This window comes from Pelecanus crispus, chromosome 2 (assembly GCF_030463565.1).
Source record: "Pelecanus crispus isolate bPelCri1 chromosome 2, bPelCri1.pri, whole genome shotgun sequence".
NCBI classification, from domain to species: Eukaryota; Metazoa; Chordata; class Aves; order Pelecaniformes; family Pelecanidae; genus Pelecanus; species Pelecanus crispus.
In genome coordinates this window covers 136,596,074-136,621,471 of record NC_134644.1, presented here as the reverse complement: position 1 = coordinate 136,621,471, position 25,398 = coordinate 136,596,074, and the positions used below count along the sequence as shown (strand labels likewise).

The 25,398-nt window shown below is 41.5% G+C and overlaps 1 protein-coding gene across 2 annotated transcripts in view; it reads right to left on the bottom strand.

Annotated features, from left to right (window-relative positions):
- SGK3 (serum/glucocorticoid regulated kinase family member 3) overlaps positions 1–18,873 on the bottom strand; it is a 36,545-nt gene extending 17,672 nt beyond the window's left edge. Inside the window, exons 1-5 of one of the 2 annotated variants that reach the window (XM_075728266.1) lie at positions 18,849–18,873; positions 11,370–11,572; positions 6,899–6,982; positions 4,895–4,967; positions 2,119–2,194 (exon numbers count right to left, since the gene is read on the bottom strand). In XM_075728266.1, coding sequence (XP_075584381.1) covers positions 2,119–2,194; positions 4,895–4,967; positions 6,899–6,982; positions 11,370–11,447 — 311 coding nt within the window. In that variant the 5' untranslated portion in view covers positions 11,448–11,572; positions 18,849–18,873. Of the gene's footprint in view, positions 1–2,118; positions 2,195–4,732; positions 4,823–4,894; positions 4,968–6,898; positions 6,983–11,369; positions 11,573–18,848 lie in introns of those variants that run through there. The other variant, XM_075728267.1, reaches the window with a different exon arrangement.
- Between the last annotated feature and the right edge of the window lie 6,525 nt (positions 18,874–25,398).

The window sequence follows — 25,398 nt, the reverse complement described above, 5'->3', positions numbered from 1 at the left end:
ATACTGCATTTAAAGCTTAAAAGATGTAGTGAAAGGTGGACTTCCTTAAAGTTCTGTGAGAAGGCACAACCCCCTAAGTCTTCCTTGCACGTTACTAACTTTACATAAGTTGTTTTACCTAATATCAAATTTAATTAGCACATTAAAGCAAAACAGTCTAAGAAAGCAAGGATGTGGACTATCTGTGAAGACTCAGTCACCACATATTCCTTGAGTAGTTTCTAGCAGATTTTACAAAAAACCATCAACCAACCAACCAAGGTCATAAAGTTTTGGTATTTCTTCACTAATAACATTAATTGGCACATAGAAAAGGTGACAGATGATGTAATTATTAATATGATTTGTTGCAATGGAGCACTGCAAAAAGTAAAAGCTCACTCCAGAAAAACAGAGTACCTTGGAGTTATTAAAAGAAAAACACCACAGAAAGTACTATAAAATTAAATGCTCTTGCACTGAATTGTGAAACTAAAGGCTTGCTTTTTCTCCCACATAAATCACTCTTACTTTAAGAGTGGGGTGGAGAAGAACAGCACAAGACAAACTTCAGTCTCTATTTTATTTTTATTGTAGAACTATGCCTAATAAGCTTCTTATTTAACACACTTTCAACAGCACCAAACACTTCATAAGAACTATTTCTTAATACTGGTTTAAGTTAGTTTTAATGGATCAGACAGACTAAGTGCCATGTTAAAGAACACAGATTCAGCTACAGATGCATTTGAGCGTGAAACAGTTCTAAAAGCTCACAAAAATTTAAGAAGGTAAGTGGATTTGAGGTTTAGCTTTTTTTTGTTTAAACACACAATTTTGTGATGTGCATAAAAAAAAAGTACCATTTTACCTTTGGAGAACAAATATATGTTTTGAGACAAAATATTTTGTACTTGGACATACTGACAACCGAACAGGGGAGGGGACTGTGCTAAATAAAACCAGTGTCCTTTCCTAACATAACAAAACAGATTAGCTTTCAATAATTAGTTATTTTAAAGTGCTTTCTATTCTTTCCCAGGAAAGAACACAACTACGACCACAAACCTCGCAGTATTTATTCTAGTGGAAAACTATTCCACCGTAAAGACTTTGTTTGGACATTTTTTCCACTTATCACAAGGAAGTATATATAAAATGCTCTTTTTTTCCAAAGAAGAAAAGGAAGTACATATTTCAGGTTAATAAGGACATTAAATAGTTCATTTGTTGGAAAAAAAAAAATAATCTGACTGCACACTGCAAACTGCAGCAATAGAGATTAGAGATTTTTTTTTTTTCCTGTGGGAAACTGGCAGTTTCACCAGTTGTACAGATAGGCTAATTAAACAAAGCATATGTATTAAAGACATTTACTCAACACTAAAGCCAAACATAGAGCTTTACCATTTTACTTGTACAAGCAACATAGAAAGCTGCATGGATTTAGTTTAAACTGATTAGGTAGAGATTCAGACTGAAAGAAAAATGCAGTTTACCCCCCAAATCAGTTCAGACACAGAAGCACTATCCTCCAGATTTAACTGGAGCTGACTCTAGCATGTCACCGTCTCTCATTCATCACCATCCCACTGATGGAGGTTAACACACCTGCAGTTCTTCCGACAGAACAGTTTATGTGCGAGCTTATTCATTTGCTTTAGGCAGGTCAGCTTGGTTATCCCAAGCCACCTAAGCAAGCAGATTAAGCTACTTGGTTAACATGCTTAAGACAAGTTCTGGAGCAGACACATGAACTGCTCTAACAAAAGGATGCAGGCAGTGACTTAGTCCCAGAAGGACAATGTACTAGCTAGTGACAGTAGAGTTTTCAAGCAGTGAAGCTACCAGCAAAACAAATGCCTGCCCTACAGCAACAGAGTTTACACTGGAATCTGTGCCTCTTGAACTAAAATCAGTTAATTGACGGCAAGTTTATTTGTGGATCGGTTTTCAGACTGTTCATCAGTCTGTAGATTTTTCCTGAAGGAATGAACAGCTATATTAAAGTTTATTATACTTAAGAGCACTGAACAGGTAGAATATATTTTCTGGTTAAAAGTACTTCATTTGCAATTTTCTATTTGACATCTCACGTCTTTTAAACAGTCGTCATAAAATAGAAATGAAACTACTTACTGGTTGCATAGCTCTGGCTGTCTAACTAAATTCTGAATGAATTCATTCAATCCTGCTCTTCTCTGTTTAATGAAATCTGGAAAAAAGAGATAGATTTATTACCATGATCACTCACCTTGTAAAAAAGATTATTTTAAAATTTAGGGGTTTTTTAGAACTTGAACAGCAGTTATAAAGAGATTGGATCACAATTGGTTCTGTATATGAAAATCACAAGCTTAAAACATCCAGGTGAGGTGAGAGAACAAGTTTCAGTTTCTCTGCTACGCTACCCAAAAAATGTAGAAAGCCAGGTAGATTAAAAGTACACGGAAGTGCTTCAAGAATAGCGTGTAACCACAGGGGGCTAACCTGTGCAGCCATCATTGCACGGGTGAGCCCTTCAGGACCTGACTCCACTCAGAAAAAGGCCACAGGCAAAACCTGACATCAGTTGCACAAGTCAAGTTTTTACAAGAACAGTCCCACCAAGCAGCATATTTCCATAATACATGTATGGCAGTGGGAAAGTTGCACAATTCATCCAGCCGGCAGGCACTCAGATGTAACCATTAAAGATAATTAAATAAAATGCCTTTTTTTTCCATTTTGGACATCACCTCTAACATAAAAAAAAAAAAAAAAAATCTTCAGAAACTCCACTCACATCCAAAGCTTAAAACACGTAACTTTTCTTTAGCAATATGGAGAGATACACAAGGGACTTGAAACAGAAAATGAGCTCTAACATAAAATAAAGTGTAAACCAGAATAATCTTGTCTTTCATTACTCGTATCAACAACAATTTGTACAGAAAAATAATATTTAACTTGTGTATTAACTTTTAAGGTATTCCAATGACTCTTTCTGTCACATATAGATTACTGATAACTATTAAAATTTTAAATGAAAATTAAATTTAAATTAAAAGCTGTATTTCAAATGTTAAGAAAAATGTTCATATTGTTTCAGGGATGTAATCCCTAAACCCTTGTTAGGGTATTTAATAATCCCAAATTACTGACATCAAACAGGAAAGTAAATCTGCATAAAGATATTATGGGAGTCACCAACATCTGCAGTTTCAATATGGTGGATGTACAATGCAATCAGTCATGCCAAGCCTACAGAGCTATCTGTGTTGTTGAAGATAAAAACACCTGCATCACGTCAGCTCAAACACAGTCTGTAATTTTCTAGTTCTGTGTTCTGACTGGTTTCTATGATTTCCCCCTGCCTATTTTTGAAGTTAAAACAAGATTAATTTTGAAATAACCTAAGTGACAATTAAAATGGAGCATTTAGAGGACAATGTATACTATGACTATTTTTGGCAGACTTTGCGAAAAGGGATACGTAAGTTTCACTCTACTGCGCTTACGACTCCAATGCAATAGTACAAAGCTGCATACCCAAGCATGGATTGACAGAAGTAAAATACCTTTTCACCATTTGTAAAGTATGTGACTTATTTCATAAGCCAGCAGAAGCATTACATCAAAGCTTCAATAAATCAGTGCTACGATAAAGAATTATTTAAACGAGCATCATGGCTCCATCTCCACCCTGCCCCGCAGCAAGAAACATCTTGAGAACTATTTAATTTCTCGTACTTCAAGGATTTCAGGATAGTTCACAGAAATTTAAAACAAGTCTGAGGACTTTGTTTTACATATATAGTTTTAATAAAGTTTTAGGGTTGTTTTCCCCCCTCCCCCACTTAAACTCCAGTTTCCTAAATTTGACTCAAGGAAATCCACCCGTACATTTGGCTGCACAGCAGACCAGACTGCATGACATTACTAAATGGGAGATTCATGTCAGGATCCAGATGATTAACTGTCACTGCCAAAAATTAATTTGTTTAAAACAACTCTCAAAAACCCAAAACAACACATCCCAAGAAGTTCAAAATCTTTGGATCCATTTGTTCTTCAGCAAAGGAGAAAATGACATGCTTGAAACAGGTGCAGTAGGAGGTGGAACTACAAACACAGTCTGATCCACATCAGCAAGCCAGGGGAGGGTGGGAGGTTCCCAACGACCACCAGGAAAACCCTTAAGTAAAAATGGCCTGAATGAAGGGTATAAACACACAGAGCAAAGGCCTGGCCTCCCATCTGCCTTTTTATTTATTCACCAGTGGTGCCACCTAGGTTAATTCAATGCACTTTACAAGTGATTTTCCATTAGTATTCTGATGTGGACAGAGCAAGCTTAATTGGGACCTATCACTGCTAACTGGATCACATCATGTTCATATCAGACAGGCTTCTGTAGGTGGAACAACAACAGGAAGAGGTTTATTTTCATCTAAACTGTACAAGGAAGCACATTTAGATACAGAAAGTTCAAAAGCCTCCAAAGATAAATCCTTCAGTTATTTAATTTTTCAGGGGGGGGGGGGGGGGGGGGGGAAGTCACACAAAGGAAGTTTAAAATTTACTAGGCATACGTTTAGAAGAGTTTGGGGTTTGGCTTTTGCTTTTATAGAAGAGAGATTACACCAGACATTTCAGAATGTCTCACAGTCCCGAATATGGGACGATTGGGATGAGCTACAGCCTTCAGCGCAAGAGAGGCACCAGGCCACTAAGCAATACTTTGTTCAAGATCACAAGGTAGAATACCTACCTACGCTAGTTCCTGCTCTTGACTGAAGCATGACTAAACTTTGGTTTAGTCACTGTTTTGAGGACTGGTGTACAGCTCATCTAAGATAGCTTCTTGTAGGCTGGAATAGATGAATTTTCATATAAAGAAGCTGACAAAATGAGTAACAAGGTAACAACTTACCAGGATCAAAATTATCTCCAAATATTCTTTTAGCTGGAATCTTCAGGTTCATGGTGGGAAATTGCTTCTTTAGCTGTAAACAAAACATGTATAATTGGATTGTGCTTAGACAGAGGGCCTAGAAATAACTGCATTTTGTTTGTTTTCTGACAAACACTTTGAACATCCGATTATCAGTAATTCTGCTCCTCTCTGCCACCTCCTCTACTCATACACTTAGGGGGAAAAAAGCAAACCCAAAACAACCTGTACTCTGCTTGTTTGCACCAGTCACACCCTTTTAAATTCAAAGGCCATCTCACTTTAGAAAGCTATGGACTATTGCAGCTATCTTCCGCAGTACTGGCAAAATGATTTTCCACTTGCCCCAGATTAAAGAAGTAGGCTAGAATTTCAGTGTTGGTTTTATTCTCCTCTTTACTTCCTTCCTCCATCAATTCTCTCTCTCTCGGGTTTGTTTTTTCCTTGCCTTCTTACATAGGGATATATGCATGAGGTTTAAGATGGACTGGGGATACAGGCCTCTGGATTTTGCCCAAACAACATTCTTAAAGCTTGAGAAACCACAGGTAGCCTACCCCTAAGTCAAAATTGTAAATAGATGAACAACCTATTTTACGATGCTGCATTTGATAATATTCTACACTTCATAAACTGACCAGAAGATCGTCTACAACAGCACTGAATTTATCAAAAAACCTGACGTGAGCCAAGCCTTGATTACATTTGCTTCATCTTCAAGCACTCCAGGAAAAGCAATCTTATTCTCATCCTCTTTAAAAGAGTAGTTTTCTAATACAGGAGCTGGCAATTCTTCTTCCTTAGAAACATCAGTATCTCTTCCAGTTAGCAACACAAGTTCTTTTTGGTGTCCTATACTATATGAATTACACTGAACAGAAACTGGACTAAATGTCCTCCTGGTTATGCTTCCCCAGGACCTCCACCTCTACACACATTAAAGACCAGTGCTGAACAAACTTCAGCAGAGCAATGCTAATCTGAATAGCAAGAGAATGTGGCAAAGGGAACAGGATCACCAACACCCACTCTGCAGGTATCAAAAAGGGGATACTTTGTTTTCATATCACTTGGAAGTCTACCCCAAGATGCAGGCAAAGCATAGCATGGTGCATCCAGGCTGACTTCAGCTCAGGCTTTGTAAGACAGCTCCAAGCTCACTGCCTGCATTTGTATACCACTTCCACATATAAATCCAGGTACAGTGAGGCAGAACGGAGAAAAGCCTGACTACTCCCCATAGGGGCAATGGAAGGGAAATGGAGCAGCTGGTATTCTTTTCTTACGGGGATCACACAGGAATTATTTCTTCTTCTGTCAAAACAAAAATTGTGGGCTCTAAACATGAAGAACTGGAGAAAACTATGGACACAGGACACATAATAGACTACACATCTGAGCAATTATTTGCCCCACTTGCCCACTATGTAAAAGGGGCAAAATCCTCTTCTAGCAACAAACCCAAGAAATCCATACTTAGTCTTTGAAGAGGCCTATTTTATTTGGACAACTGCCACAAAAGTTGGCTATGAAACTGCAGGTAGCAATTGCCATGACTGACTTACCAGAAAGTTTATATTAAGAAACGAGAATTTGTTCATTGCTTTCAGTACTTCAAAGTAAAACACTTATTTTAAGAGAAATTTATCTATCTAGATGCTTTAAGTTTTGCAGTGATTTTTGCTATCACAAACAAATGCACATTTCGGATGTTTTGACAACCAGTAAACTGGAAGTTTCTCTCATTACGCTAGGATCCCAAGCAACAATAAAACAAGTGACAAAAGAAGTGGATTTTGAGTTTGAAATTCAAGCAAACCAAAGTTTAAAACCCCACCCTGTAGTTTTCTTTAAACTGGCTCCTACAGTTATTGAATGTTGACTCAAAATCCTCAATCATGGAATTAACTCAAACCATAACGCTGCAAACAAGTGTTACTCTGTGCTATTCTGGCATGATTTCATAGCTTGCCTTTTACTTACCGTATTGTAGAGTTTATCAAACTCCGCATACCGTCTGAAGACGAACCACTCATTTCTGCCAACTGAGACCAACACTTTGTAAACCTGTAGTAGCAAAAATAAAGTTACTGCCAGCAGCAAAGTTTAATAAAACCTCCCAGGTTTAATCCTGTGGTGGAAATAAGGGCAGGCTGTGAAGTATATTGTGTAAATATACTTGTTGAGCTATGTATTTCTTACAGCTGTCACACAGACATCAACACAAATCATTAAAAAAACAATTAGAAGAGCCTGGTATTTTATAGAAATATTTTTTGCTTACCTAGTGTTTAAGCTGATTTAATGGAGTTTCATAAATTAGTTCACCTCCAATAAGAACACCTGGCCATCAGATAACAGTCTATAAAAATTTGCTATGAAATTTGTTACAACTTGATAATCCATAACAAAGACTAACATTAAGGAAATAAAACATTTAAATACTGAAGATTGCCTTCACCAAAACCTAAAGAGAAAGCACATATGGAAGGCAGTTAAGTTGTTTAGCCTGGAGAAGAGGAGGCTGAGGGGAGACCTTATCGCTCTCTACAACTACCTGAAAGGAGGCTGTAGTGAGGTGGGTGTTGGTCTCTTCTCCCATGTAGTTAGCGATAGGACGAGAGGAAATGGGCTCAAGCTGCGCCAGGGGAGGTTTAGATTGGGTATTAGGAAAAATTTCTTCATGGAAAGGGTAGTCAAGCATTGGAACAGGCTGCCCAGAGAGGTGGTGAAGTCACCATCCCTGCAATCGTTCAAAAAACGGGTAGACGTGGCACTTGGGGACATGGTCTAGTGGGTGTGGTGGTGTTAGGTTGATGATAGGAATTATGATCTTAGAGATCCTTTCCAATCTTAATGATTCCTAGTTTTTACTTTCATTATAAATAATCCAGCCACCAAGCCAGGAAACGTGAAATTATTACTCTCCCCTTGATTGGTTTAGTGGTGGACTTGGTAGTGTAGGTTAATGGTTGGACTTGATGATCTTAAAGGTCTTTTTCAACCTAAACCATTCTATGATTCTATGATAACTGTTCCTTGCAACATCTTGAATACATATTGTAGGCAGGATCCTGGCAGATGACACAATTGTTCAGGGGGGAAAAAAATGCTGCTGTGGCTGAAATACAGCACAGGTTACAGAATACACAGCACTGGGATCAAGGGAGGCATAGCTAGAACCTGCTGTGCAGCTATAGCCATTCAAATCCCATGGCAGCACAGGACTCCAGTAACTAGACCCAGATTGTCAATCCCTGCCTTCCTAAATCTGGCTGACAGCCAAGTGTCCAGCAGGCTTCTCCTGTCTCTTACACAACTAGTTGACCTCTCTTCTCCACCTTCTTGTGCTTCCAGAAGGAGCCTGACTATTCCTTCAGGAGAGAGGATGGGCACAGCAAGGAAATGAGCACAGAAGGCTGCTAATTCCTGATGTAAAGAACTGGACCAACACCCCAGTCTCCCTTCTGTCCTGCAACAGCAGCTCACCTCTCTAACTCCCTCAGTGACAGTGGTGGCTGCCACTTCCAGTTCCCCAGCCTGAGATCTGCATTCATGCTATGTTAACTGCTCAAATAAGCTGCTCTCAGTCTTCCCTGGGGAACCCAGGAGGCTGGACAGAAGCATCCGGCAGGATGCTGATGTGACTCTACTTAGAAAACTAGCTTTCCCTTATACTGCTAAACAAGCATTAGCATAAAACCTAGCTACACACCTTCTAGAGCCTCCCTAAGGTGTAAACAGAAAAAACTTCAGCTGCAAAGACTTAAGTACTGTCCTCCTGAACCAGGTATCTTATACAGCAATCAAGTCCTGCAAATAATGCTCAAACACGCATCTTTACTCCCCATGACTGCATGGCAGATCAATACCAACAAGCTTAAGAAGCAGGCCATGGGCAACTTCTTAAATTAGCAGGGCAAAATGCAGAGACCGCAAAGTGCACAGGTGAGCATAACTTAGGATACAAGATGATAGTAACCTCCTTGTCAACCTCAAAATTAAAACAGTTTTGTTCTTGGAGTAGCTGGCTGTAGAACAATGACATGGTCAACATTTTTTACATAAGAGAGCATTAAAAAAACCACACGAGGTCATCCAGTTCACACCATCATGGAAGCTCTTGCATACCCAACACAGTAGAAACTGCAAGTTCAACAGTTAACTGAAGCACTGAACAGTTAAGAACACACATGGTATCTATAAAGAATTTGGTAAACCCCCAAAACATAACATGTCTTTGGGCTGTATTATTACTATCAGCTACATCTATGTAATGATTTAGAGAGATGTGCAATGCTTGTTTCTAGAAAGGCCGGGGGAGGAATCTAGCCTTACTTAGATAATAACCTTTTCAAATTTAATTACTCCTAAACCAAAACTAGTCTTAGAAAACTCCTAAAAAATAGATAAGATGCACGCACACCTTGTAATATGTGGATAAATAGCACAAAGCTTTGAGAAAGGAAAAAGGAAGAAAGAGAATTCCTGAAAACATCATGATCACAATCATCACCATAAACTATCTTCCCAGATACAGATAGGATAGGGTCCAGCTATTTCTGGATGCGATAGATTTCTTCATGAAATAAGTCACTGAAATTAAAAGGCTTCAACTCTGGTTTGGTAGCTCATGCTTCTGGATTAAATATTCATTTTGTATTACACAAAGATAAGTAAAAAGGTAGGCTGTTTTCCAGTTTCAATAGAGCAAGCATTAAGAAAGTAAGGAAGCTATTTATTAAGTGTTAACAAAACAAAAAAAACCAACTCCACAATTTCCACAGGGCTGTGGATTAGTATTATACATCACAGGTCTGAGACAAAGTTTCCAGATTTAATCAAACAGCACCCTTGAAAGAGATTTCCTCTCTCACTCCCCTCCAAAAGCAGTACTGGCAGGCTCCAGTCATTACAACACAGCTACAAGAGGAGACACAGTAAAAGCACTGACAGACACATGCTGGAATTCACAGTTCCTACCATGAAGCTTAGTATGATCCTCGCTTTCCTAAAAGATATGTGTTAATACTCAAAAGCTTGGTTGTGAAAAGCAGTTCTTGTCAAGCTGCTATTTGATGCAGAAAGCAGAAGCTGCCAAGACAAAGTGTACCTCCACACAGTACAAACTGGGTTGGATTCCTTTCCCCTACCTCCCTTAACCCCCAGTTTTTGAAGTTTCCTACTCCTGCTTGTACTGCTTTCTAAAGGGCATGCCCAAAGACAGTGCATTTAAGTTGCTAAGGTTGTCACACAGATCTTCAGGTAGAATGACCTGGAAATCACAACAGTAGTATGTACCACAAATGTACCACACTGGCACATTTTAACAGCAGGACTGCCAGCACTGATGCAATAAAACAAATCTGGTTTGCTCAAGTTCAGACTTTTATGATGTTTTTCCTGCTCATCTGAGTTTCACGTGCACGCAGCAGTTTAAAGTATTAGTAAGGTTCTCTTTTGCTTCTTCCCTCTACCAGCACACTCCTTCCCCAAACTACATCTTGATACACACTTGTAGAATCAAATAGCATTATTCTTCTCCGATGAAGAGAGGTGAAGAGGAAAGACAGATATATAACTCATAGTAAATCTTTGTTTTGCTGTATTCTTCAGACAGCAATTCAGTCTAAGGGTGTTTGCATTCCACATCTGAGGAGTGACTAAGTCACTCAAAAAAACCCAAAAGCTTAGAGGAAGTTGCACAAGAGCAATGAAACACTTTGAGCTTCTTAAAGGAAGTATTACGATGCTGTCTTTATATCCTAGCTTACATATAAGCAAAATATATATCCGTGCCACACTATTTTTCAGTACGCAATGCAAAGAGTTTCCCCACAAAGTGGGAAGACTTTACTTCCAGAAAGCAAGTCAAATTGGGAGGCCAAAAAAGGAAGAGGGAGGGGAATGACAAGGAGTAGAAATGGGAACAGGACAGAATCAGAAAACAGGAAGGAAGACAGAAAAAAGGTCTTTCAAAACTTTGATGGTTATATTTTTTTCTTTTACACAAAAAAATTATAAAAGTACAATAGGATATCTATGAAAAAACTGGCCATTTAAAAAAAAAAAAACAAAACAAAAAACAACCAAACCCACACTTCACTCCTTTACAAAATAAATGTTTTCATGAAAAAAATCATGCAGGATGGTACCAAAGTTATCCCTGCATTTAGACACTTATGTATTTTATATGAGAAAATGTTGCTATTTGGGGGTAAAAGTACCAGAAATTTGTAAAGCCAAATTCTTTTTGCAGAAAGCAACACAGTTAAACACTGTAAAACATTCACAACTTCTCACACTGGACTATGACCAGTACTCACAACAGCAAGTGAACAGTTTTCCATAAACCTGTTGAAAATAATACCAAGCTTACTAGTAGAAAAAGAAAGTGGCACTTCTAGGCACTAATATGCATTTGCCTACAGTGCTTACACCCTTACATACTTACAGTAAATCTTTTTTTCTTCTCTCTGTGTTCATCAGAGCTGGGAATGCTAACACTTGGGCAGCTTTCTTTGAGATCCATTGTATGTGTTTTGACAAATTTGTTACAGGACCCTGCTTTGGGTGTTGCAATCAGAAGGTATCTTCAATGGTATTGATCCAAGATACGCAGCTTTTCTTGAGAAAACGTGAATTCCATCATGTAATCTTAAAGTAAACATAAAAGGAAAATTAAGTACAGGAACACTTAACTCACAGTGCTAAAACCTGTGTGACAAGAACTTTTCCTGGCAGGAAATGCACTTTACTATGCACATATACAACCATAATCATTACGATTTTGCAAACTGTTTCATGCTTGCAGTCCTTTGTTGTTTCACTGAACTCACTCACATTCTCTAAGGACACAAGGGCACCCAAAAAAAAAAAAAAAAATCACTGAGTTGTATAGACATACTGGAAACAGATTTGGGCCCACTACAGACAATACTTTGAAGGAACAAAGACAGAGCACAGAGAAATAATTAAAGATGACAACCTGATACCAGACATCTGATAAAAGCCACTAACATGTACATTCAGAACAGTTTATTTCAAAACCAAAGGTTTTCAACTTCATGATTCTGCACTAGAGGGCATTTTAGATTTGTCAGAACATGCTGAGTGTATTTAATTATCACATTAGAGATGAAAGATGACATGAGAAAAAATAACTTTTCATGTGAATTTTAGAGAGGGATGCAGGTAGCATCATGTGTCTGAATATTTACCTTCTCTGCCCCCTCTTCCCCCATACTTGGCATACTTTGCGTTTAGCAGAACAGTAAGATTGTCCATTCCCTTCAGCAGAACAGTTAGCTTCCTTGCAGAACTTGAGAAAGGCGCAACACAAGAGAGATGGTAAAGCCATCAAAAAGGCAGAGAGCTTAATACTAAGTAGATGCCTCTTCACACACCAAGGGCAGTATTCCCCCCACCTGCCTTGACCACAAGCCAATTGTTTACTGGACCCCACTGCGAACAACAGGAACTTCAGCACTGCCTAAGAGCAGCCGAAATTAATGCTACATAGCTACAACCCTCTGTTCAGGCCTGCACGGCCATCTGAAGTGTTTTAGTGAATGCAACTCAGCTTTTAGAACACTATGTGTCTGACCAGCTTACAAACATGAGAAAAATTTTTTAGAAAGAAGAGACCTCAGTTCTCTTCAAAACACCCAGAGGAAAAATAAGCACTCAGTTCAACACTTAACTCCCTATTTTCTTAAAACAAGGTAGTATAAAAGTGAACTATGTATTTCATATCACAAATTTCCAAAAAGCACAAACTAATCCAATGCAATTCTGCTATTAGGGAGACACCCATATTTATCTTGGCACAAAGGCCAAAGCCCCTGGAATCCAGTGAAAAGATTTGTTCTTGATACCCAACTAGTCTTAATCAGTTGATTCTTTTTCTTGTTCTCAAAAGCCAGATCAACTTTCTGGTTCAAAGTTGTTATTATTCAACCTGTAGCCATTTAAAATTAAGTAATTTTCAAAGATCCTTCTGGTGACTTTAAATGAAAAGGAACGTTTGAAACCACTGTAATCAAAGGCGAGTGATAGATCATTCATACTGCAACATATTTAGAGAATTATTTTTAGTTACAGCTGCATTTACCTTGATTTGATTGTTCCCTACTTCACTGATTAGGTAATTACAGGGTTGAGCAGGGTTAAGCTTCCCCTCGCCTTTATTTGACTATTAACACAGCTCATCCAAGCCAGTTACACAGACTTACAGTTCCAAATTGGTTTCTCTTTTCCTTTGACAAGCCACTATTAAAGGCTTTATTACAACAAGGCACAGTTCCCGTTTTCCACAGTTTTATAGTGGTAGGGGGTTAAGACTGTTCTTCACCCATTGCCACACACTAAAATTAAGACCTGTGCTCTTCTCCATCATAAGAGGACCAGTAAAACAGTCAATAGGCACCACTTTCAGTAAGTGTTTTACTAAGCACTTATGTCAATCTTTAGCCACTTCAGGTCCAGCACCAGGAACTGAGCACAAGTCCCTGGCTTTATCTGTCTTCCTGCTCATCACAGAAAAACAAGTAAAGCTATAAAACAGATTAGGTGTTCCCTGACTAATACCACTCACCATCTTTCTCCCCTTGTAAACTGACATTAATTACAAAGGTTCCTAACATGCTTGCAACTCATTTTCACAATATAGGCTGTGCTTCTCTCATCCCTTTCATTTTCTTATTCTTGGTGTCATAGTTTTAAATACCAGTACAGGAGCAGTATGGATTAAAAGCTGTAGCCCAAAGCGTATCACTTGGAAGACTAAGCTTTATTCCAGATCTGAAGCTGAAAGATCTACATAAAACAAAAGGAGGAAGTGTCACCCAGATTAATTCAGGAAGAGTTTATTCACCTCACTAGGGAGCAAAAGAATAAATCATCTGATAAGCTGAAACTGCAATGTTCGTATTTCTTTCTTTAAGCTGCCTGGAAGATCACTGGCTGTGATTATTTTCTTTCCCTGAGGCATCTCCTCCAAGTTGTGCCTGGGTCACCAACACTAAGCTGAACTGACAAACTTGGAAGAAATGCATTATCAGTTTGCCACTAAGCTCCAAAGGATCAGAGCTTTCTTTCAATTTCTATTTGCCACAAGTCTATGAGCTCTTGAGAGCTTCTTGTATCTGAACTGTAGGTCTGACTGTAGAAATAGGGAGAGATTTGCCTTAATCTTTGCCATGCTGTAGTTTAGGAACACAGCTGTAGTTTTAGTAGCAGGTAAGACCACTAATGCTGTGGTAACTACATGAAGTAATAACAGAAAGCAAACAGTAGAGACATATTTTCATCCACAGCTTCACAAGTGCAAACTGCAGTGTTTGAGGGTTGCCAGATATGAGTGAATTTAACAGACACTGTCAGCTGAGAAGTCTCTGCCTCTGGGTATAGCTTCTCCTGTAACTAAGAACAAGTATCCCCTGGCTGCAACTTTGGTAACAGACACAAAGGAGAATGAACTTTAGAAAAACAGGCAGCAAAATAAATACCCCTTAAATCACACTTGAGCACTAGTGAAAGAGCATGTAGATAATGTAAGACAGGTTAACACTGAGACCAGTGCTGTCCAGAAACAGCTAAAACTTTTAAGTTGCTACAGTATCTAGGCCTGGAACAGGGGAAGGCACAGACAAATGCTTTAGAGGAGAACAGAAGTCACACATCATCCTGGCAAAGTTTCAAGACTATCAACAGCTACACTGTCCATTTTCGCCATGATGGCTGTCAAAAAGCAAGCAGTATTTTCACCATTTCCTACAGGAAGCCACAACAATGTCAAATTTCAGGCTGACCCTTGCCTCTGGTGAAGTAAGAGCACAGCTGTAACAGAACCCTGACACTATGAGAACATATATATATCTACGATACCCACAAATGAAGAATTTTCTGAATGCCTTACAATAAAATATTTTGTGAAACCTCACAATAGCTATATCCAACAGGCAAACATTATGTAGTTCAGTGGTACATGGCAACCTCCTTTTACTCCTTTCTACATAAGCCAGGCTCAAACTGTATTAGAAAAGGTTTCTGAAGTTTAATCTGATTGTTTTATTCTGTACTGAAACATTTTCTTTTCTCTTTTAAATGATAAAGGCCTGAAGATGATACCATTGTATAACCAAGAACCCTTGTTCTGGGTGCTTATGAGTCAATCTCTGCCAAGAACGTTCAAAACTAGATGAGGAAGCTGTGTACTCACCTCCTGGGTGAGTCCTCTCCAGCTGTAGCCAAATTGCCTTAAATGCCTCTAATGCCAGTGGAAATCAGCTATCATACTCACTCCAACTCTTTGAGTAATAGAAGGGAAGCAGAGACAAGAACAGTCAAAAGACCCAGAAGACAGTGCCCCTGCAAGCATGCTTGGAAGAATCACCAGGATCCATACTCGCTCATTGGAACAGAACAGGCATCTCCCTATACACTAATCATCCACCTAGAAAGACTTACTCTAGGACTGAGTCACAAGTAAAACCAGCTGCTGAAAATCCCACCTGAGTGTGATTGCAATTACAGAAGGAACCTGCATATGCTGAAACAGAAAGCAAGATACAGGAGATAGTCCTACTATTCACTATAAATATTACTTTGTTTCCTCTTACTTTAGAGAAAGTATCATCTTTGGCATACTTTTCATCACTTCCTCAGTCTTCTCCACAAATATCCTGATAATGACTCAAAGTATCACTGAACATTACACAATCTTCGAGAAAGCCCAAAAAGTCAACTTCTTCTCAAGCACTGCATGATGAAACAGAGTCCCACTCTCTTGTTACCAAACAAGCAGCTGACACAGGAAATGGGAGACAAGATATTCAGAATCCAATGCAACAGAACTACAGGATGAGGAGAGCCAGGGACTACAGGAGAAGCCACATGCTTCAGCAAGAGTCAAAAGCAAAGCACAGATTGCTAATCTGTAAAGAGAGATGGATGGCCAGAAGCTGTTGAATAATTAGGTTCTGAAGAAAACAGGTTTCACATGGGCCATCCTTTAAAAATACTAAATACATATGATTTTTGGTATGAGAACACTCAACACCAGTGTCCACCTCTAGAAATATTACAGCTGAAGAAATAGGAGAGTAATAACCAAAACACTCTGGCCAATCCTTGGCTTACCGCCACACTCCCTTCTAACTATAATTTGAGAGGAGAATTGAGAATTCAGCCATTGATGTAAAGGAAAAAGCCTGCTCCCTGTTTACATACCCACCCACTACCTTGCATTTTTAAAAATCTTTAGTATCACCACTATGGAAAGCAAACTGCTACTCTGCAGCAATGTGGGCAAAGTCCAATTCAACTGAATCTTTCTACTTGTAGAAAAGGATAGCAGGTAAAGTGAAAACTCAACCAAGGGAAAGAAATAAGTAACTCCTCTTTTTTCATCTCTGTCAAATTTACTTTGGAGAAGTCAGGCAAATATCTACTTCCCACAATTCTACTGCACCCAAGAACATCCCATCTGCCCCACCTCCCAAAATAAGCTTCAGTAAATTACTCTAACTGGCTTATAACAAGATTCATGGATTGGACTGGATCTATTTGCATTCACATTTATTACATGACAGAACACAAGTTCTTTGCTGTGGTCAGCAAACCCTGAGTAATAACATGGGTCAAAAGAAACAAATACTGCCAATAAAAGGCAGCTGTCTTTTAATCCTGAAGGCAGGTCCATAATAATTTTATCTTTAGCCTGTGTATCAGGAAAAGTCACTATGTGCCTCAGACGTTATGACTTACACAAACAGCAGGGCACACAAAAAAACCCCAACTTTGCATTACACTTGCTACCTGCACATCTCTTGGCGTGCTTCCTCAGCCTTCCTACACACCAGGTCCAATTAAAGTTAAATGTAGATGCCTAAGGATAGTACAGGTCAAAAGTTGCAGCAACAGCACTGTGAGCTACTTTCAAGAGGTCTTACAGGCAGCTGATACCAGCCACTTGCAACGTAGTCAGTTCTACGTAAGAGGGCAGTCAGGCTTCAGTAAACACAAAGCAAATAATCCCAGCCTAATTTTGCCCCTCTTGATGAAGATTAAGCAGGAGACCCCTACATTCCAATTCCAGATATACCGCCCATTTTGTTTTTTACGTGACCTTCAACAGAAGTCACTGCACTGTTTCACTACATAAACACAAGAGAATTCTGATCTATTTAAGATTGATGTTATTGCTAACACATCAAACATGGAGAAAGTTACTGGATTTTAAAATAATTAAATATGTAACTCCAAGCTACAGTTCATGGTCCAGAAAATACACTTTTGAAGTCTGTGCTATACAGAATTCACGGCTGCCTAGAACCATAAAGCTGTTGGATAATGAAAAGGCAACAACTTAAATTATCAGAATTTAAAAGGCAAGTAAGAGAAAGAGCCTTTAGCAATATCCAAATTGCATACCCAGTTCACCACCACTTGATTCCTCATGTTACATCAGTGCAACCACAGCTAATATTTTACGTCCATTCTTCAAGGACAGTTTACAAACTCCCACAGGTAAGAGCATTCACTGACACCTCACGTATTTCAGTGCTGCACGGAGAATAAGAAGGTGTTTCAATTCTACAAGGATTCAGAGAACAGTTGTTTATGCATGTGTAACAGAATTTGGTGCAGTAATGTCAGATGTGGTGAGGCTGTAATTTACAATCAAAGGTGGACATTAAGGTTGGAAAGCAAATTCATCATCATCGGGTAACCACTAGTGACTATTTCTTCAGCTTTAAAGTTGTCACAGTTGTTCAAGGAACCAGTACTTCTCACTGACATGTGCAAGTTTCTGACCTAAACAAGCATCTCAAATACCTGTTGTATTTCTGACCTAAATGAGTACCTTAAAATACCTTTTAAGAAATAGGTCAGTTTTCTAGCTTTATTAGAAATACCATGCATGGAGACTACCTTGACAATGTTAACAGTGAGCTTTCCAAAATGCTTTCCAAAAGCAAACAACATTTTTTCCCTGAAATCTAAAGTATCTTAAAGCCTTCAGCAAAACACTCCTCCATACACACCTTCCTTTTTTTATCATTAGTTCCTATTAAAGTCATTGAGGGGATTGATGTGCTGGTGAAGACTAAAATAAAAAAATAAAAATCAGAACTATAGTTAGACACTCAGACTGAAGCAACAGTAACATCAGAAGAACCCAAAATGGAATAACAGCAGCCGTTAAATTAAATACAGATTGATTCTGCATGAGTCTATAAACACACCTAATATATGTTGGAAAGGAGTTGTTAAAAAAAAAAAAAACCCACAACTTTGCTACAAGAATACTGCAGCAAGTGATATTCACAGAAATGTTCAGTGCCAAGTAACTGGAAGAACCATAATGGCATTCAAGTGACATTACTGTGTTGAAACAAAATGCAGTACCAGCATGAAAACATATCTTAAGTTAAAGACAAATAAGAAATGAACATTCCATACTGCAAAATTACTGCACATCTAGAAGCAGGACAGTTACACCTTTAAGAGCTGCTGGAGGAGGAATACTCGCATAAATATTAAAAAAAGACGAGCTGTCTGAACAGCTCAAGCCTTAATACTTTACAACTGCCTTTTAATTAACCTCCACAAAATCAAGTTCCTCAAGGGTACCTGAATCCCTGCAAAACAGCATTGCCTAAAAAGCTTTAGTTCTTCAGGACAAGACCTCAGTGCTATCGCCCCTCAGGTTCGCTCCGCTCTTCCAAGACACCAGCTCCGTACTGCCTGCAAGCCACTCGGAGAAGAAGAGCGAATACCGCGCAGACAACGCCCCGGGGCACAGCCCTCGCCGAACGCCTGCCAGAGGAGCCCAGCGTAAACCAGACCCGCACCTACCTACCGCACACGCGAGACCACCGCCTCCGCCGCACTTGGCGCGGCCCGGGAACGAACCCAAGCTGCTCACCTTTACCCCGACAACTATTTCTCAGCTCCCCGATTTCTAGGAAGTTACAAATTTCTCACATTCCCGGTCCGCTGACCCTGCCAGCGCCATTCCCCACCACCACCACCACCACCGTCCGCCGCGGCCATCTCCTGCCCGGCGGCGTCCCGCTGCCCCGGCGCCCGCCCCCGGAACCCCGCAGGCTAACGCACACGCGGCCCCCGCGGCGAGAAGAAAGAGGGGCGCAAGGCGGCTCCGCCTAGGAGAGGCGGTCGGCGCCGCCGCGGGCAGGGCCCCGGGCAGGGCCCGCCGCCCCTCACCGCAGCGCCGAGCGGCAACGGCCGCGCCCGCGCGCGCGGCCCCCGCCGAGCTCCGCCGCGCAGCAACGGCGGCGCACGCGGCCCCCGCCCACGCACCCCGCACGTGCGGCCGCCGCTGCTCCGGGGGCCCGGAGCGGGGGGAAGGTTCCACACCCTCCCCCCCCCCCCCCCGTTAAGCTGCCGCCGCCGCGGGAATGGAGGCGCGGGGCCCAGCCAGCCGCCCCGGCCCACGCACGGACGCGCCCGCGGGGCCAGCGCCCGGCCGTGGCCGCCCTGCCCTGCCCTGCCCTCCCGCGGCCCGCCGCCCCCGCGGCGCCAGGCTGCGGCCCGGGCGTGGCGCGGCCCCGGCTGCCCGCAGGCCCCCTCCGCCCACCGCCGGGCCCTCCGCGGGGCCCACAGCCCGTCCTGCCCCGGGGCTGCAGGCCGGGAGGCGAGGTTTCCCCCCCCCGCCCTCTTTTTTCAAAAAAACTTTTATTTTTTTAATTTTTTTTTAATTACAAGTTCCCACTCCCCCCCCCCCCCCCCCCCCCGGGGGATGCTCCCACTTCTGCTGGGCGGCTCCCCACAGAAACGCCTGAAAAATCAGCAGCGGCGAAGCTGCCACTCCGGTAAAAATAATAATAATTAAAAAAGTAATTGCGCACAAGCGGGGTTTCAGTTTAACTCTTCAGCGTGTGGAGGGGTGCCTGCAATCCGCTGGCAAGGCCGTCGCTAAACCGAGCCGCTGCTGTAATGAGGCTCTCCCCCTTCTGTATGTGCAGAAGGAATAACGCAGAAAAATGAGACAGGTTTGTATAATATCTAGCGCTATTTAGGGAGCTATTTCTGCACCCTCTAAAATTAGACTGTAAGTTTCAATAGCCCAGTTAAAATTCAACTAGACTTCTTAACGCGAACTGTAACTTGGTAAGTTTTTCCTGATCAGATTGAGGCCATAAAACAGTTATAAAATTACAAATGCCAGAAAAAAGCTCCTTCAGTGGCAGCACCACTTCCGCTTTATTTCGTGAACTAGATCTACAAGTGCGGGGCAGCCAGGAGTTAGCATGGATGCAGTTTAACAGAACAGACCACCGCACCCATGAAGTTAAAACCTCGTGTTTATTGAGGATCTGCTACGGTCTCTAAACGTCCATGTTCATCATTCAGACAAGGCTGAAGAGACGAAGGGTATCTAATGTAAACGGTAACACTCAGGATGAGGTAAAAGCCTATGCCATTTTAGCTTCCTCCATATAAATACCCCAAATGATTCTTGGGATTTCAACTGCCATGTGAAGAATGAGCAAGTGTGAAAACACCGTAGCCCGTTCCACTGTCTTAACTGAGGTAATACCTAGGTGCCCCCAAAAAACCCACAGGTTTTCATCAGGAAATTGTTCTATTGATTATGGAGAAGCCCCATGTTCTACAAGCATGTCTTCACAAGACTTGTATTGGGGCCTGATGAGACATGACGATGCTCATTTCCACAGTTACAGGTATTGGCAAGTATCTGGCAAATAGCAATTCGGGAAATGCTGTTTCTGGACACTCCTGCTGTAGAAGTATTCCTGCATAATACTACACTCATGTGTCAGACACTGACAGTCATCCAAGCACTCCCCAAAAACAAACCAGAGAAGCAGCCTGGCATTATTTAAAAGACGTCACTGTTTTGATTAGCATGTTGTAACTGTGTATGCACAAGCTACAAGGCAACTGCATCACAAGCTTCCATTTCAGTAGAGTCTGCACAGGAAGGAATGAGGAATTTTCCCATCCTAACCTGCCCTTTCCTGATTTTGGAGTTTCGTATTTTTGGCTAGGCACTGCTAGATCCAGAGACTCTGCATTGTAGCAACAGCCGCCTCTCGCTTGTTCAGATCAGGCAAGGTATTTGCCTTACATACATAGAGAGGTTTCAAAGAAACTGTGTTAGCACTTCTCATTGTGAAACCCAGAGCTTTTGAACTTCAGTCAGTTAAAATAACTTGTTGGCAAATAATGTAATCAGGTAATCTGTATTCAAGAGTTATTTTCCTTTACAGTTGTTTAGCAGTATTCATCTTCTGCCTGGTTAATAGTTTTCAGTTAATCATTCACTTGTCAGCATATCAGCTGAATGGAGCCACTGGCCTGATTTACAGTTAAGTACAGGGCCTCAACCCAGGAAAGCAGAGAAGATGACCCTGGCCTAGAGATAATTTAACTCTGTCTACCTGGCCACACAGTCTAAGCCCTAAACCTTTGAATAAAGAGTGGCTATTTGTCCTTCTTCACAGTTCAAAACTCCCTGAAGACTGGGCTGTCAACCAGTTAATTTTATGCAGTTCTTCTCACTACTCTGGAGCTGTGCTCAAGTAATTACAGAGCAGCCAATGTGGTACCTACCCTTAAATTGTCATTTGCCTGAATTAATTCCACAGCACGTTCATCTGTCTAGTGCATCATACCATACAAAACACTGTTAAGGTCCTAAAATTTAAATAAACTCTAATTTACAGATTTGCTTGATGAGCTTTTAAAGGCTAATATTCTAATGTCAGTGTGGATACCTGATGGTTAACTGCATAGCACACACAGAAACCCACGGAACTCAATTTGCCTTTTAAGTGAAGTTAAAGGTCAGCATATCACGCTGAAATTTTTGTCCCCGGGAACTCCCTTGCATTCCCCATTTATGTTTCCTGGGCAAGTAATACACACAAAGAATCTCACTTCTGCTGCTTTGCAGTACTTTGCTTCTAAAGAATGTTACAAATCCATGTACTGTGCTGTCATCCCAAGTATTTCAAGTCTTTGCTGAAGAACACCAGTGACTGGGTGGCGGGGGTGGAAAAGAAGAAAAAAGGGAAGAGAAACGAAGGACCCATCTCAATCCCCTGCAAATACAAGAGGTCACAGAAATGCAGGGTACCTTTGACATGTTTCTCCAAGCCCAGTATGAGCAGGTAGCAATAATCTAACTATTAAGTTCTGTTTTTACTGAAAATGTCCTTAAATTAGTATGAAAACGTTGTCCCTGACCGAAGATCAAAAGTCTAATTTTACAACATCAAGAGAACCATATAGACAAAAATACAGTATGAAAAACATTGTAAGACAAAGACAAGCAGGAATGCAGAAGACTTGGTTAAACATAGCCAGGAGCTGTGCTAGTGAACACTGTTCCGTGTGTATATTCTGTGATACTTTAGTATATATGCAAATATTCACACAACAAGCACAGCCCAAACCACTTGACAAGCATAGTCCAGTATTTTTAGTTACTGCTAAAACATGGTGGGTCAACTGAGTAACACCTCAAAATCATTACCTCGCTATTGGCTTCAAACACCAAGATCACAGCTTTCAGTTTCAGTTCCTGCATCTTCAAAAGAGTATCTTAGCTTACCACTTTTAACACCAGGCTTTCTACCCTACTCCTCACGCTCAGGGATAACACAACCAAACGCACGTCTGTTTAAAATCCTCCAAAAGGCATTAATGTGACACTGCAACAGATACAAAGTGATCTTTTAAGTAATTATTGTTAGCCTTTAGCCTATAAAGCCTTAAACTTAGACTTCACTCAGGAAACAACCGCTGGCCATTGTAGTTAACTTTGCATGTGAAAATCTTTGATTAAAGAACCCAACTCCAAGCAGATTGCATCCACCTACTCAGCATTGAGCAGTCTGAGGACATCACCCTTTGGAAAGCCTCAGGCTGCAATGGATGGGCCTCATAATGACACAAGCACAGGAACTCAGGGCAAATACTGTCTAACACCTGGGATTCTGGCAGCCACAAAAACTCCATAAAATGTATGAAGGCAGACATGCACCCACCTTTTTCTACCAATTACTCTCACACTGCTTCCCAGCTTCTTGTTTGGATACACCTAATTAATTCATGTTCATACCCCACTGCCTGCTCAGGAACAGGACTTTGAAGAGGCTTGGGAACGGGCCAGTTGGGACCAGGCGTTCAGCACTGCCAAGCATGACACCCAAGAGAAAACGGTACTGGAGAAAACAGTCTTCTAATAGATTCCCTGGACACATGAGGTTACCAGAAAACACGGGCAGATAAAATCAAATAAGAAGACCCTCAGTGGGAAAGTGATTTAATGGAAAGCCTGAGAGTTAAAACTGTGGAAGAAATGCCAGCTGGACAAGATTTAAACCTCACAGTGCACATGCAAGCAACAGTGTCACCAGGTAACTGTTCTTTACCAAAGCTAGTTTTGTAACACTTAATGCATGTATGCATATTAATGGCTTTCATTTAACTCATTTTCATAGCTGCGTGCCTGTGCTTATTAGCAAAGTCTGAATAATGGTTCAGTTTTACATGAGCTGTGCAGGAGAAATGCTTTTTTCCCCTACTTTCCTTTTGTATGCTAGATCAACTACAAAATGTCTTCAGATTACAGTCTTTCAGTTTGAAGGATTGAAATGAATACTTAAGAGCCCAATTTGTAGTGAACATATACTTCAGCCCTTCTCACAAACAAATGAACCAACCCACCCAAAACTACCACAAGCCACCTAAACAAGTACGACTGAAAGATTCATTACAACTCAAGAAGAGTACAGGGATCTCGTTAGGTCATGCAGAGAAAATATTAGAAAGGCAAAAGCCCAGCTAGAACTCAATCTGGCCACGGTTGTAAGAGATAATAAAAAATATTTTTACAAATACATTAACAACAAAAAGAGAGCCAAGGAGGATCTCCATCCTTTATTGCATGCAGGGGGGAACATTGCCACCAAGGATGAGGAAAAGGCTGAGGTACTTAATGCCTTCTTTGCCTCAGTCTTTAATAGTCAGACCAGTTATCCCCAGGTTATTCAGCCCCCTGAGCTGGAAGACAGGGACAGGGAGCAGAATGGAGCTCCCGTAATCCAGGAGGAAGCAGTTAATGACCTGCTACGCCACCTGGGCACTCACAAGTCCATGGGGCTGGATGGGATCCACCCGAGAGTACTGAGGGAGCTGGCGGAGGAGCTTGCCAAGCCACTCTCCATCATCTATCTATCACCAGTCCTAGTTAACAGGGGAGGTCCGAGACAACTGGAGGCTTGCCAATGTGATGCCCATCTACAAGAAGGGCCAGAAGGAGGATCCAGAGAACTACAGGCCTGTCAGCCTGACCTTGGTACCGGGGAACATTATGGAGTGGTTCATCTTGAATACGCTCAACAGGCAAGTTCAGGTCACGCAGGGGATCGGGCCCAGCCAGCATGGGTTCATGAAAGGCAGGTCCTGCTTGACCAACCTGATCTCCTTCTATGACCAGGTGACCCACCTAGTGGATGAGGGAAAGGCTGTGATGTTATCGACCTGGACTTCAGTAAAGCCTTTGATGCTGTCTCCCACAGCATTCTCCTAGAGAAGCTGGCGGCTCATGGCTTGGACAGGTGTACTCTTCATTGGGCAAAAAACTGGCTGGATAGCCAAGCCCAGAGAGTTTTGCTGAATGGAGTTAAACCCAGTTTGCGACCGGTCACAAGTGGTGTTCCCCAGGGCTCAGTTTTGAGGCCAGTCTTGTTTAATATCTTTATCAATGATCTGGATGAGGGGATTGAGTGCACCCTCAGTAAGTTTGTAGATGACACCAAATTGGGCAGGAGTGTCGATCTGCTGGAGGGTAGGATGGCCCTGCAGAGGAATCTGGACAGGCTGGATCGATGGGCCGTGGCCAACTGTATGAGGTTTAACAAGGCCAAGTGCCGGGTCCTGCACTTGGGTCACAACAACCCCATGCAATGCTACAGGCTTGGGGAAGAGTGGCTGGAAAGCTGCCTGGCCAAAAAGGACCTGGGGGTGTTGGTCGACAGCCGGCTGAACATGAGCCGGCAGTGTGCCCAGGTGGCCAAGAAGGCCAACAGCATCCTGGCTTGTATCAGAAATAGTGTGGCCAGCAGGAGCAGGGAAGTGATTGTTCCCCTGTACTCGGCACTGGTGAGGCCGCACCTGGAATACTGTGTCCAGTTTTGGGCCTCTCGGTACAAGAAGGACATTGAGGTGCTGGAGCATGTCCAGAGAAGAGCAACAAAGCGGGTGAAGGGTCTGGAGAGCAAGTCTTATGAGGAGCAGCTGATGGAACTGGGATTGTTTAGCCTGGAGAAGAGGAGGCTGAGGGGAGACCTTATCGCTCTCTACAACTACCTGAAAGGAGGTTGTAGTGAGGTGGGTGTTGGTCTCTTCTCCCAAGTAACTAGTGATAGGACAAGAGGAAATGGCCTCAAGCTGTGTCAGGGGAGGTTTAGATTGGGTATTAG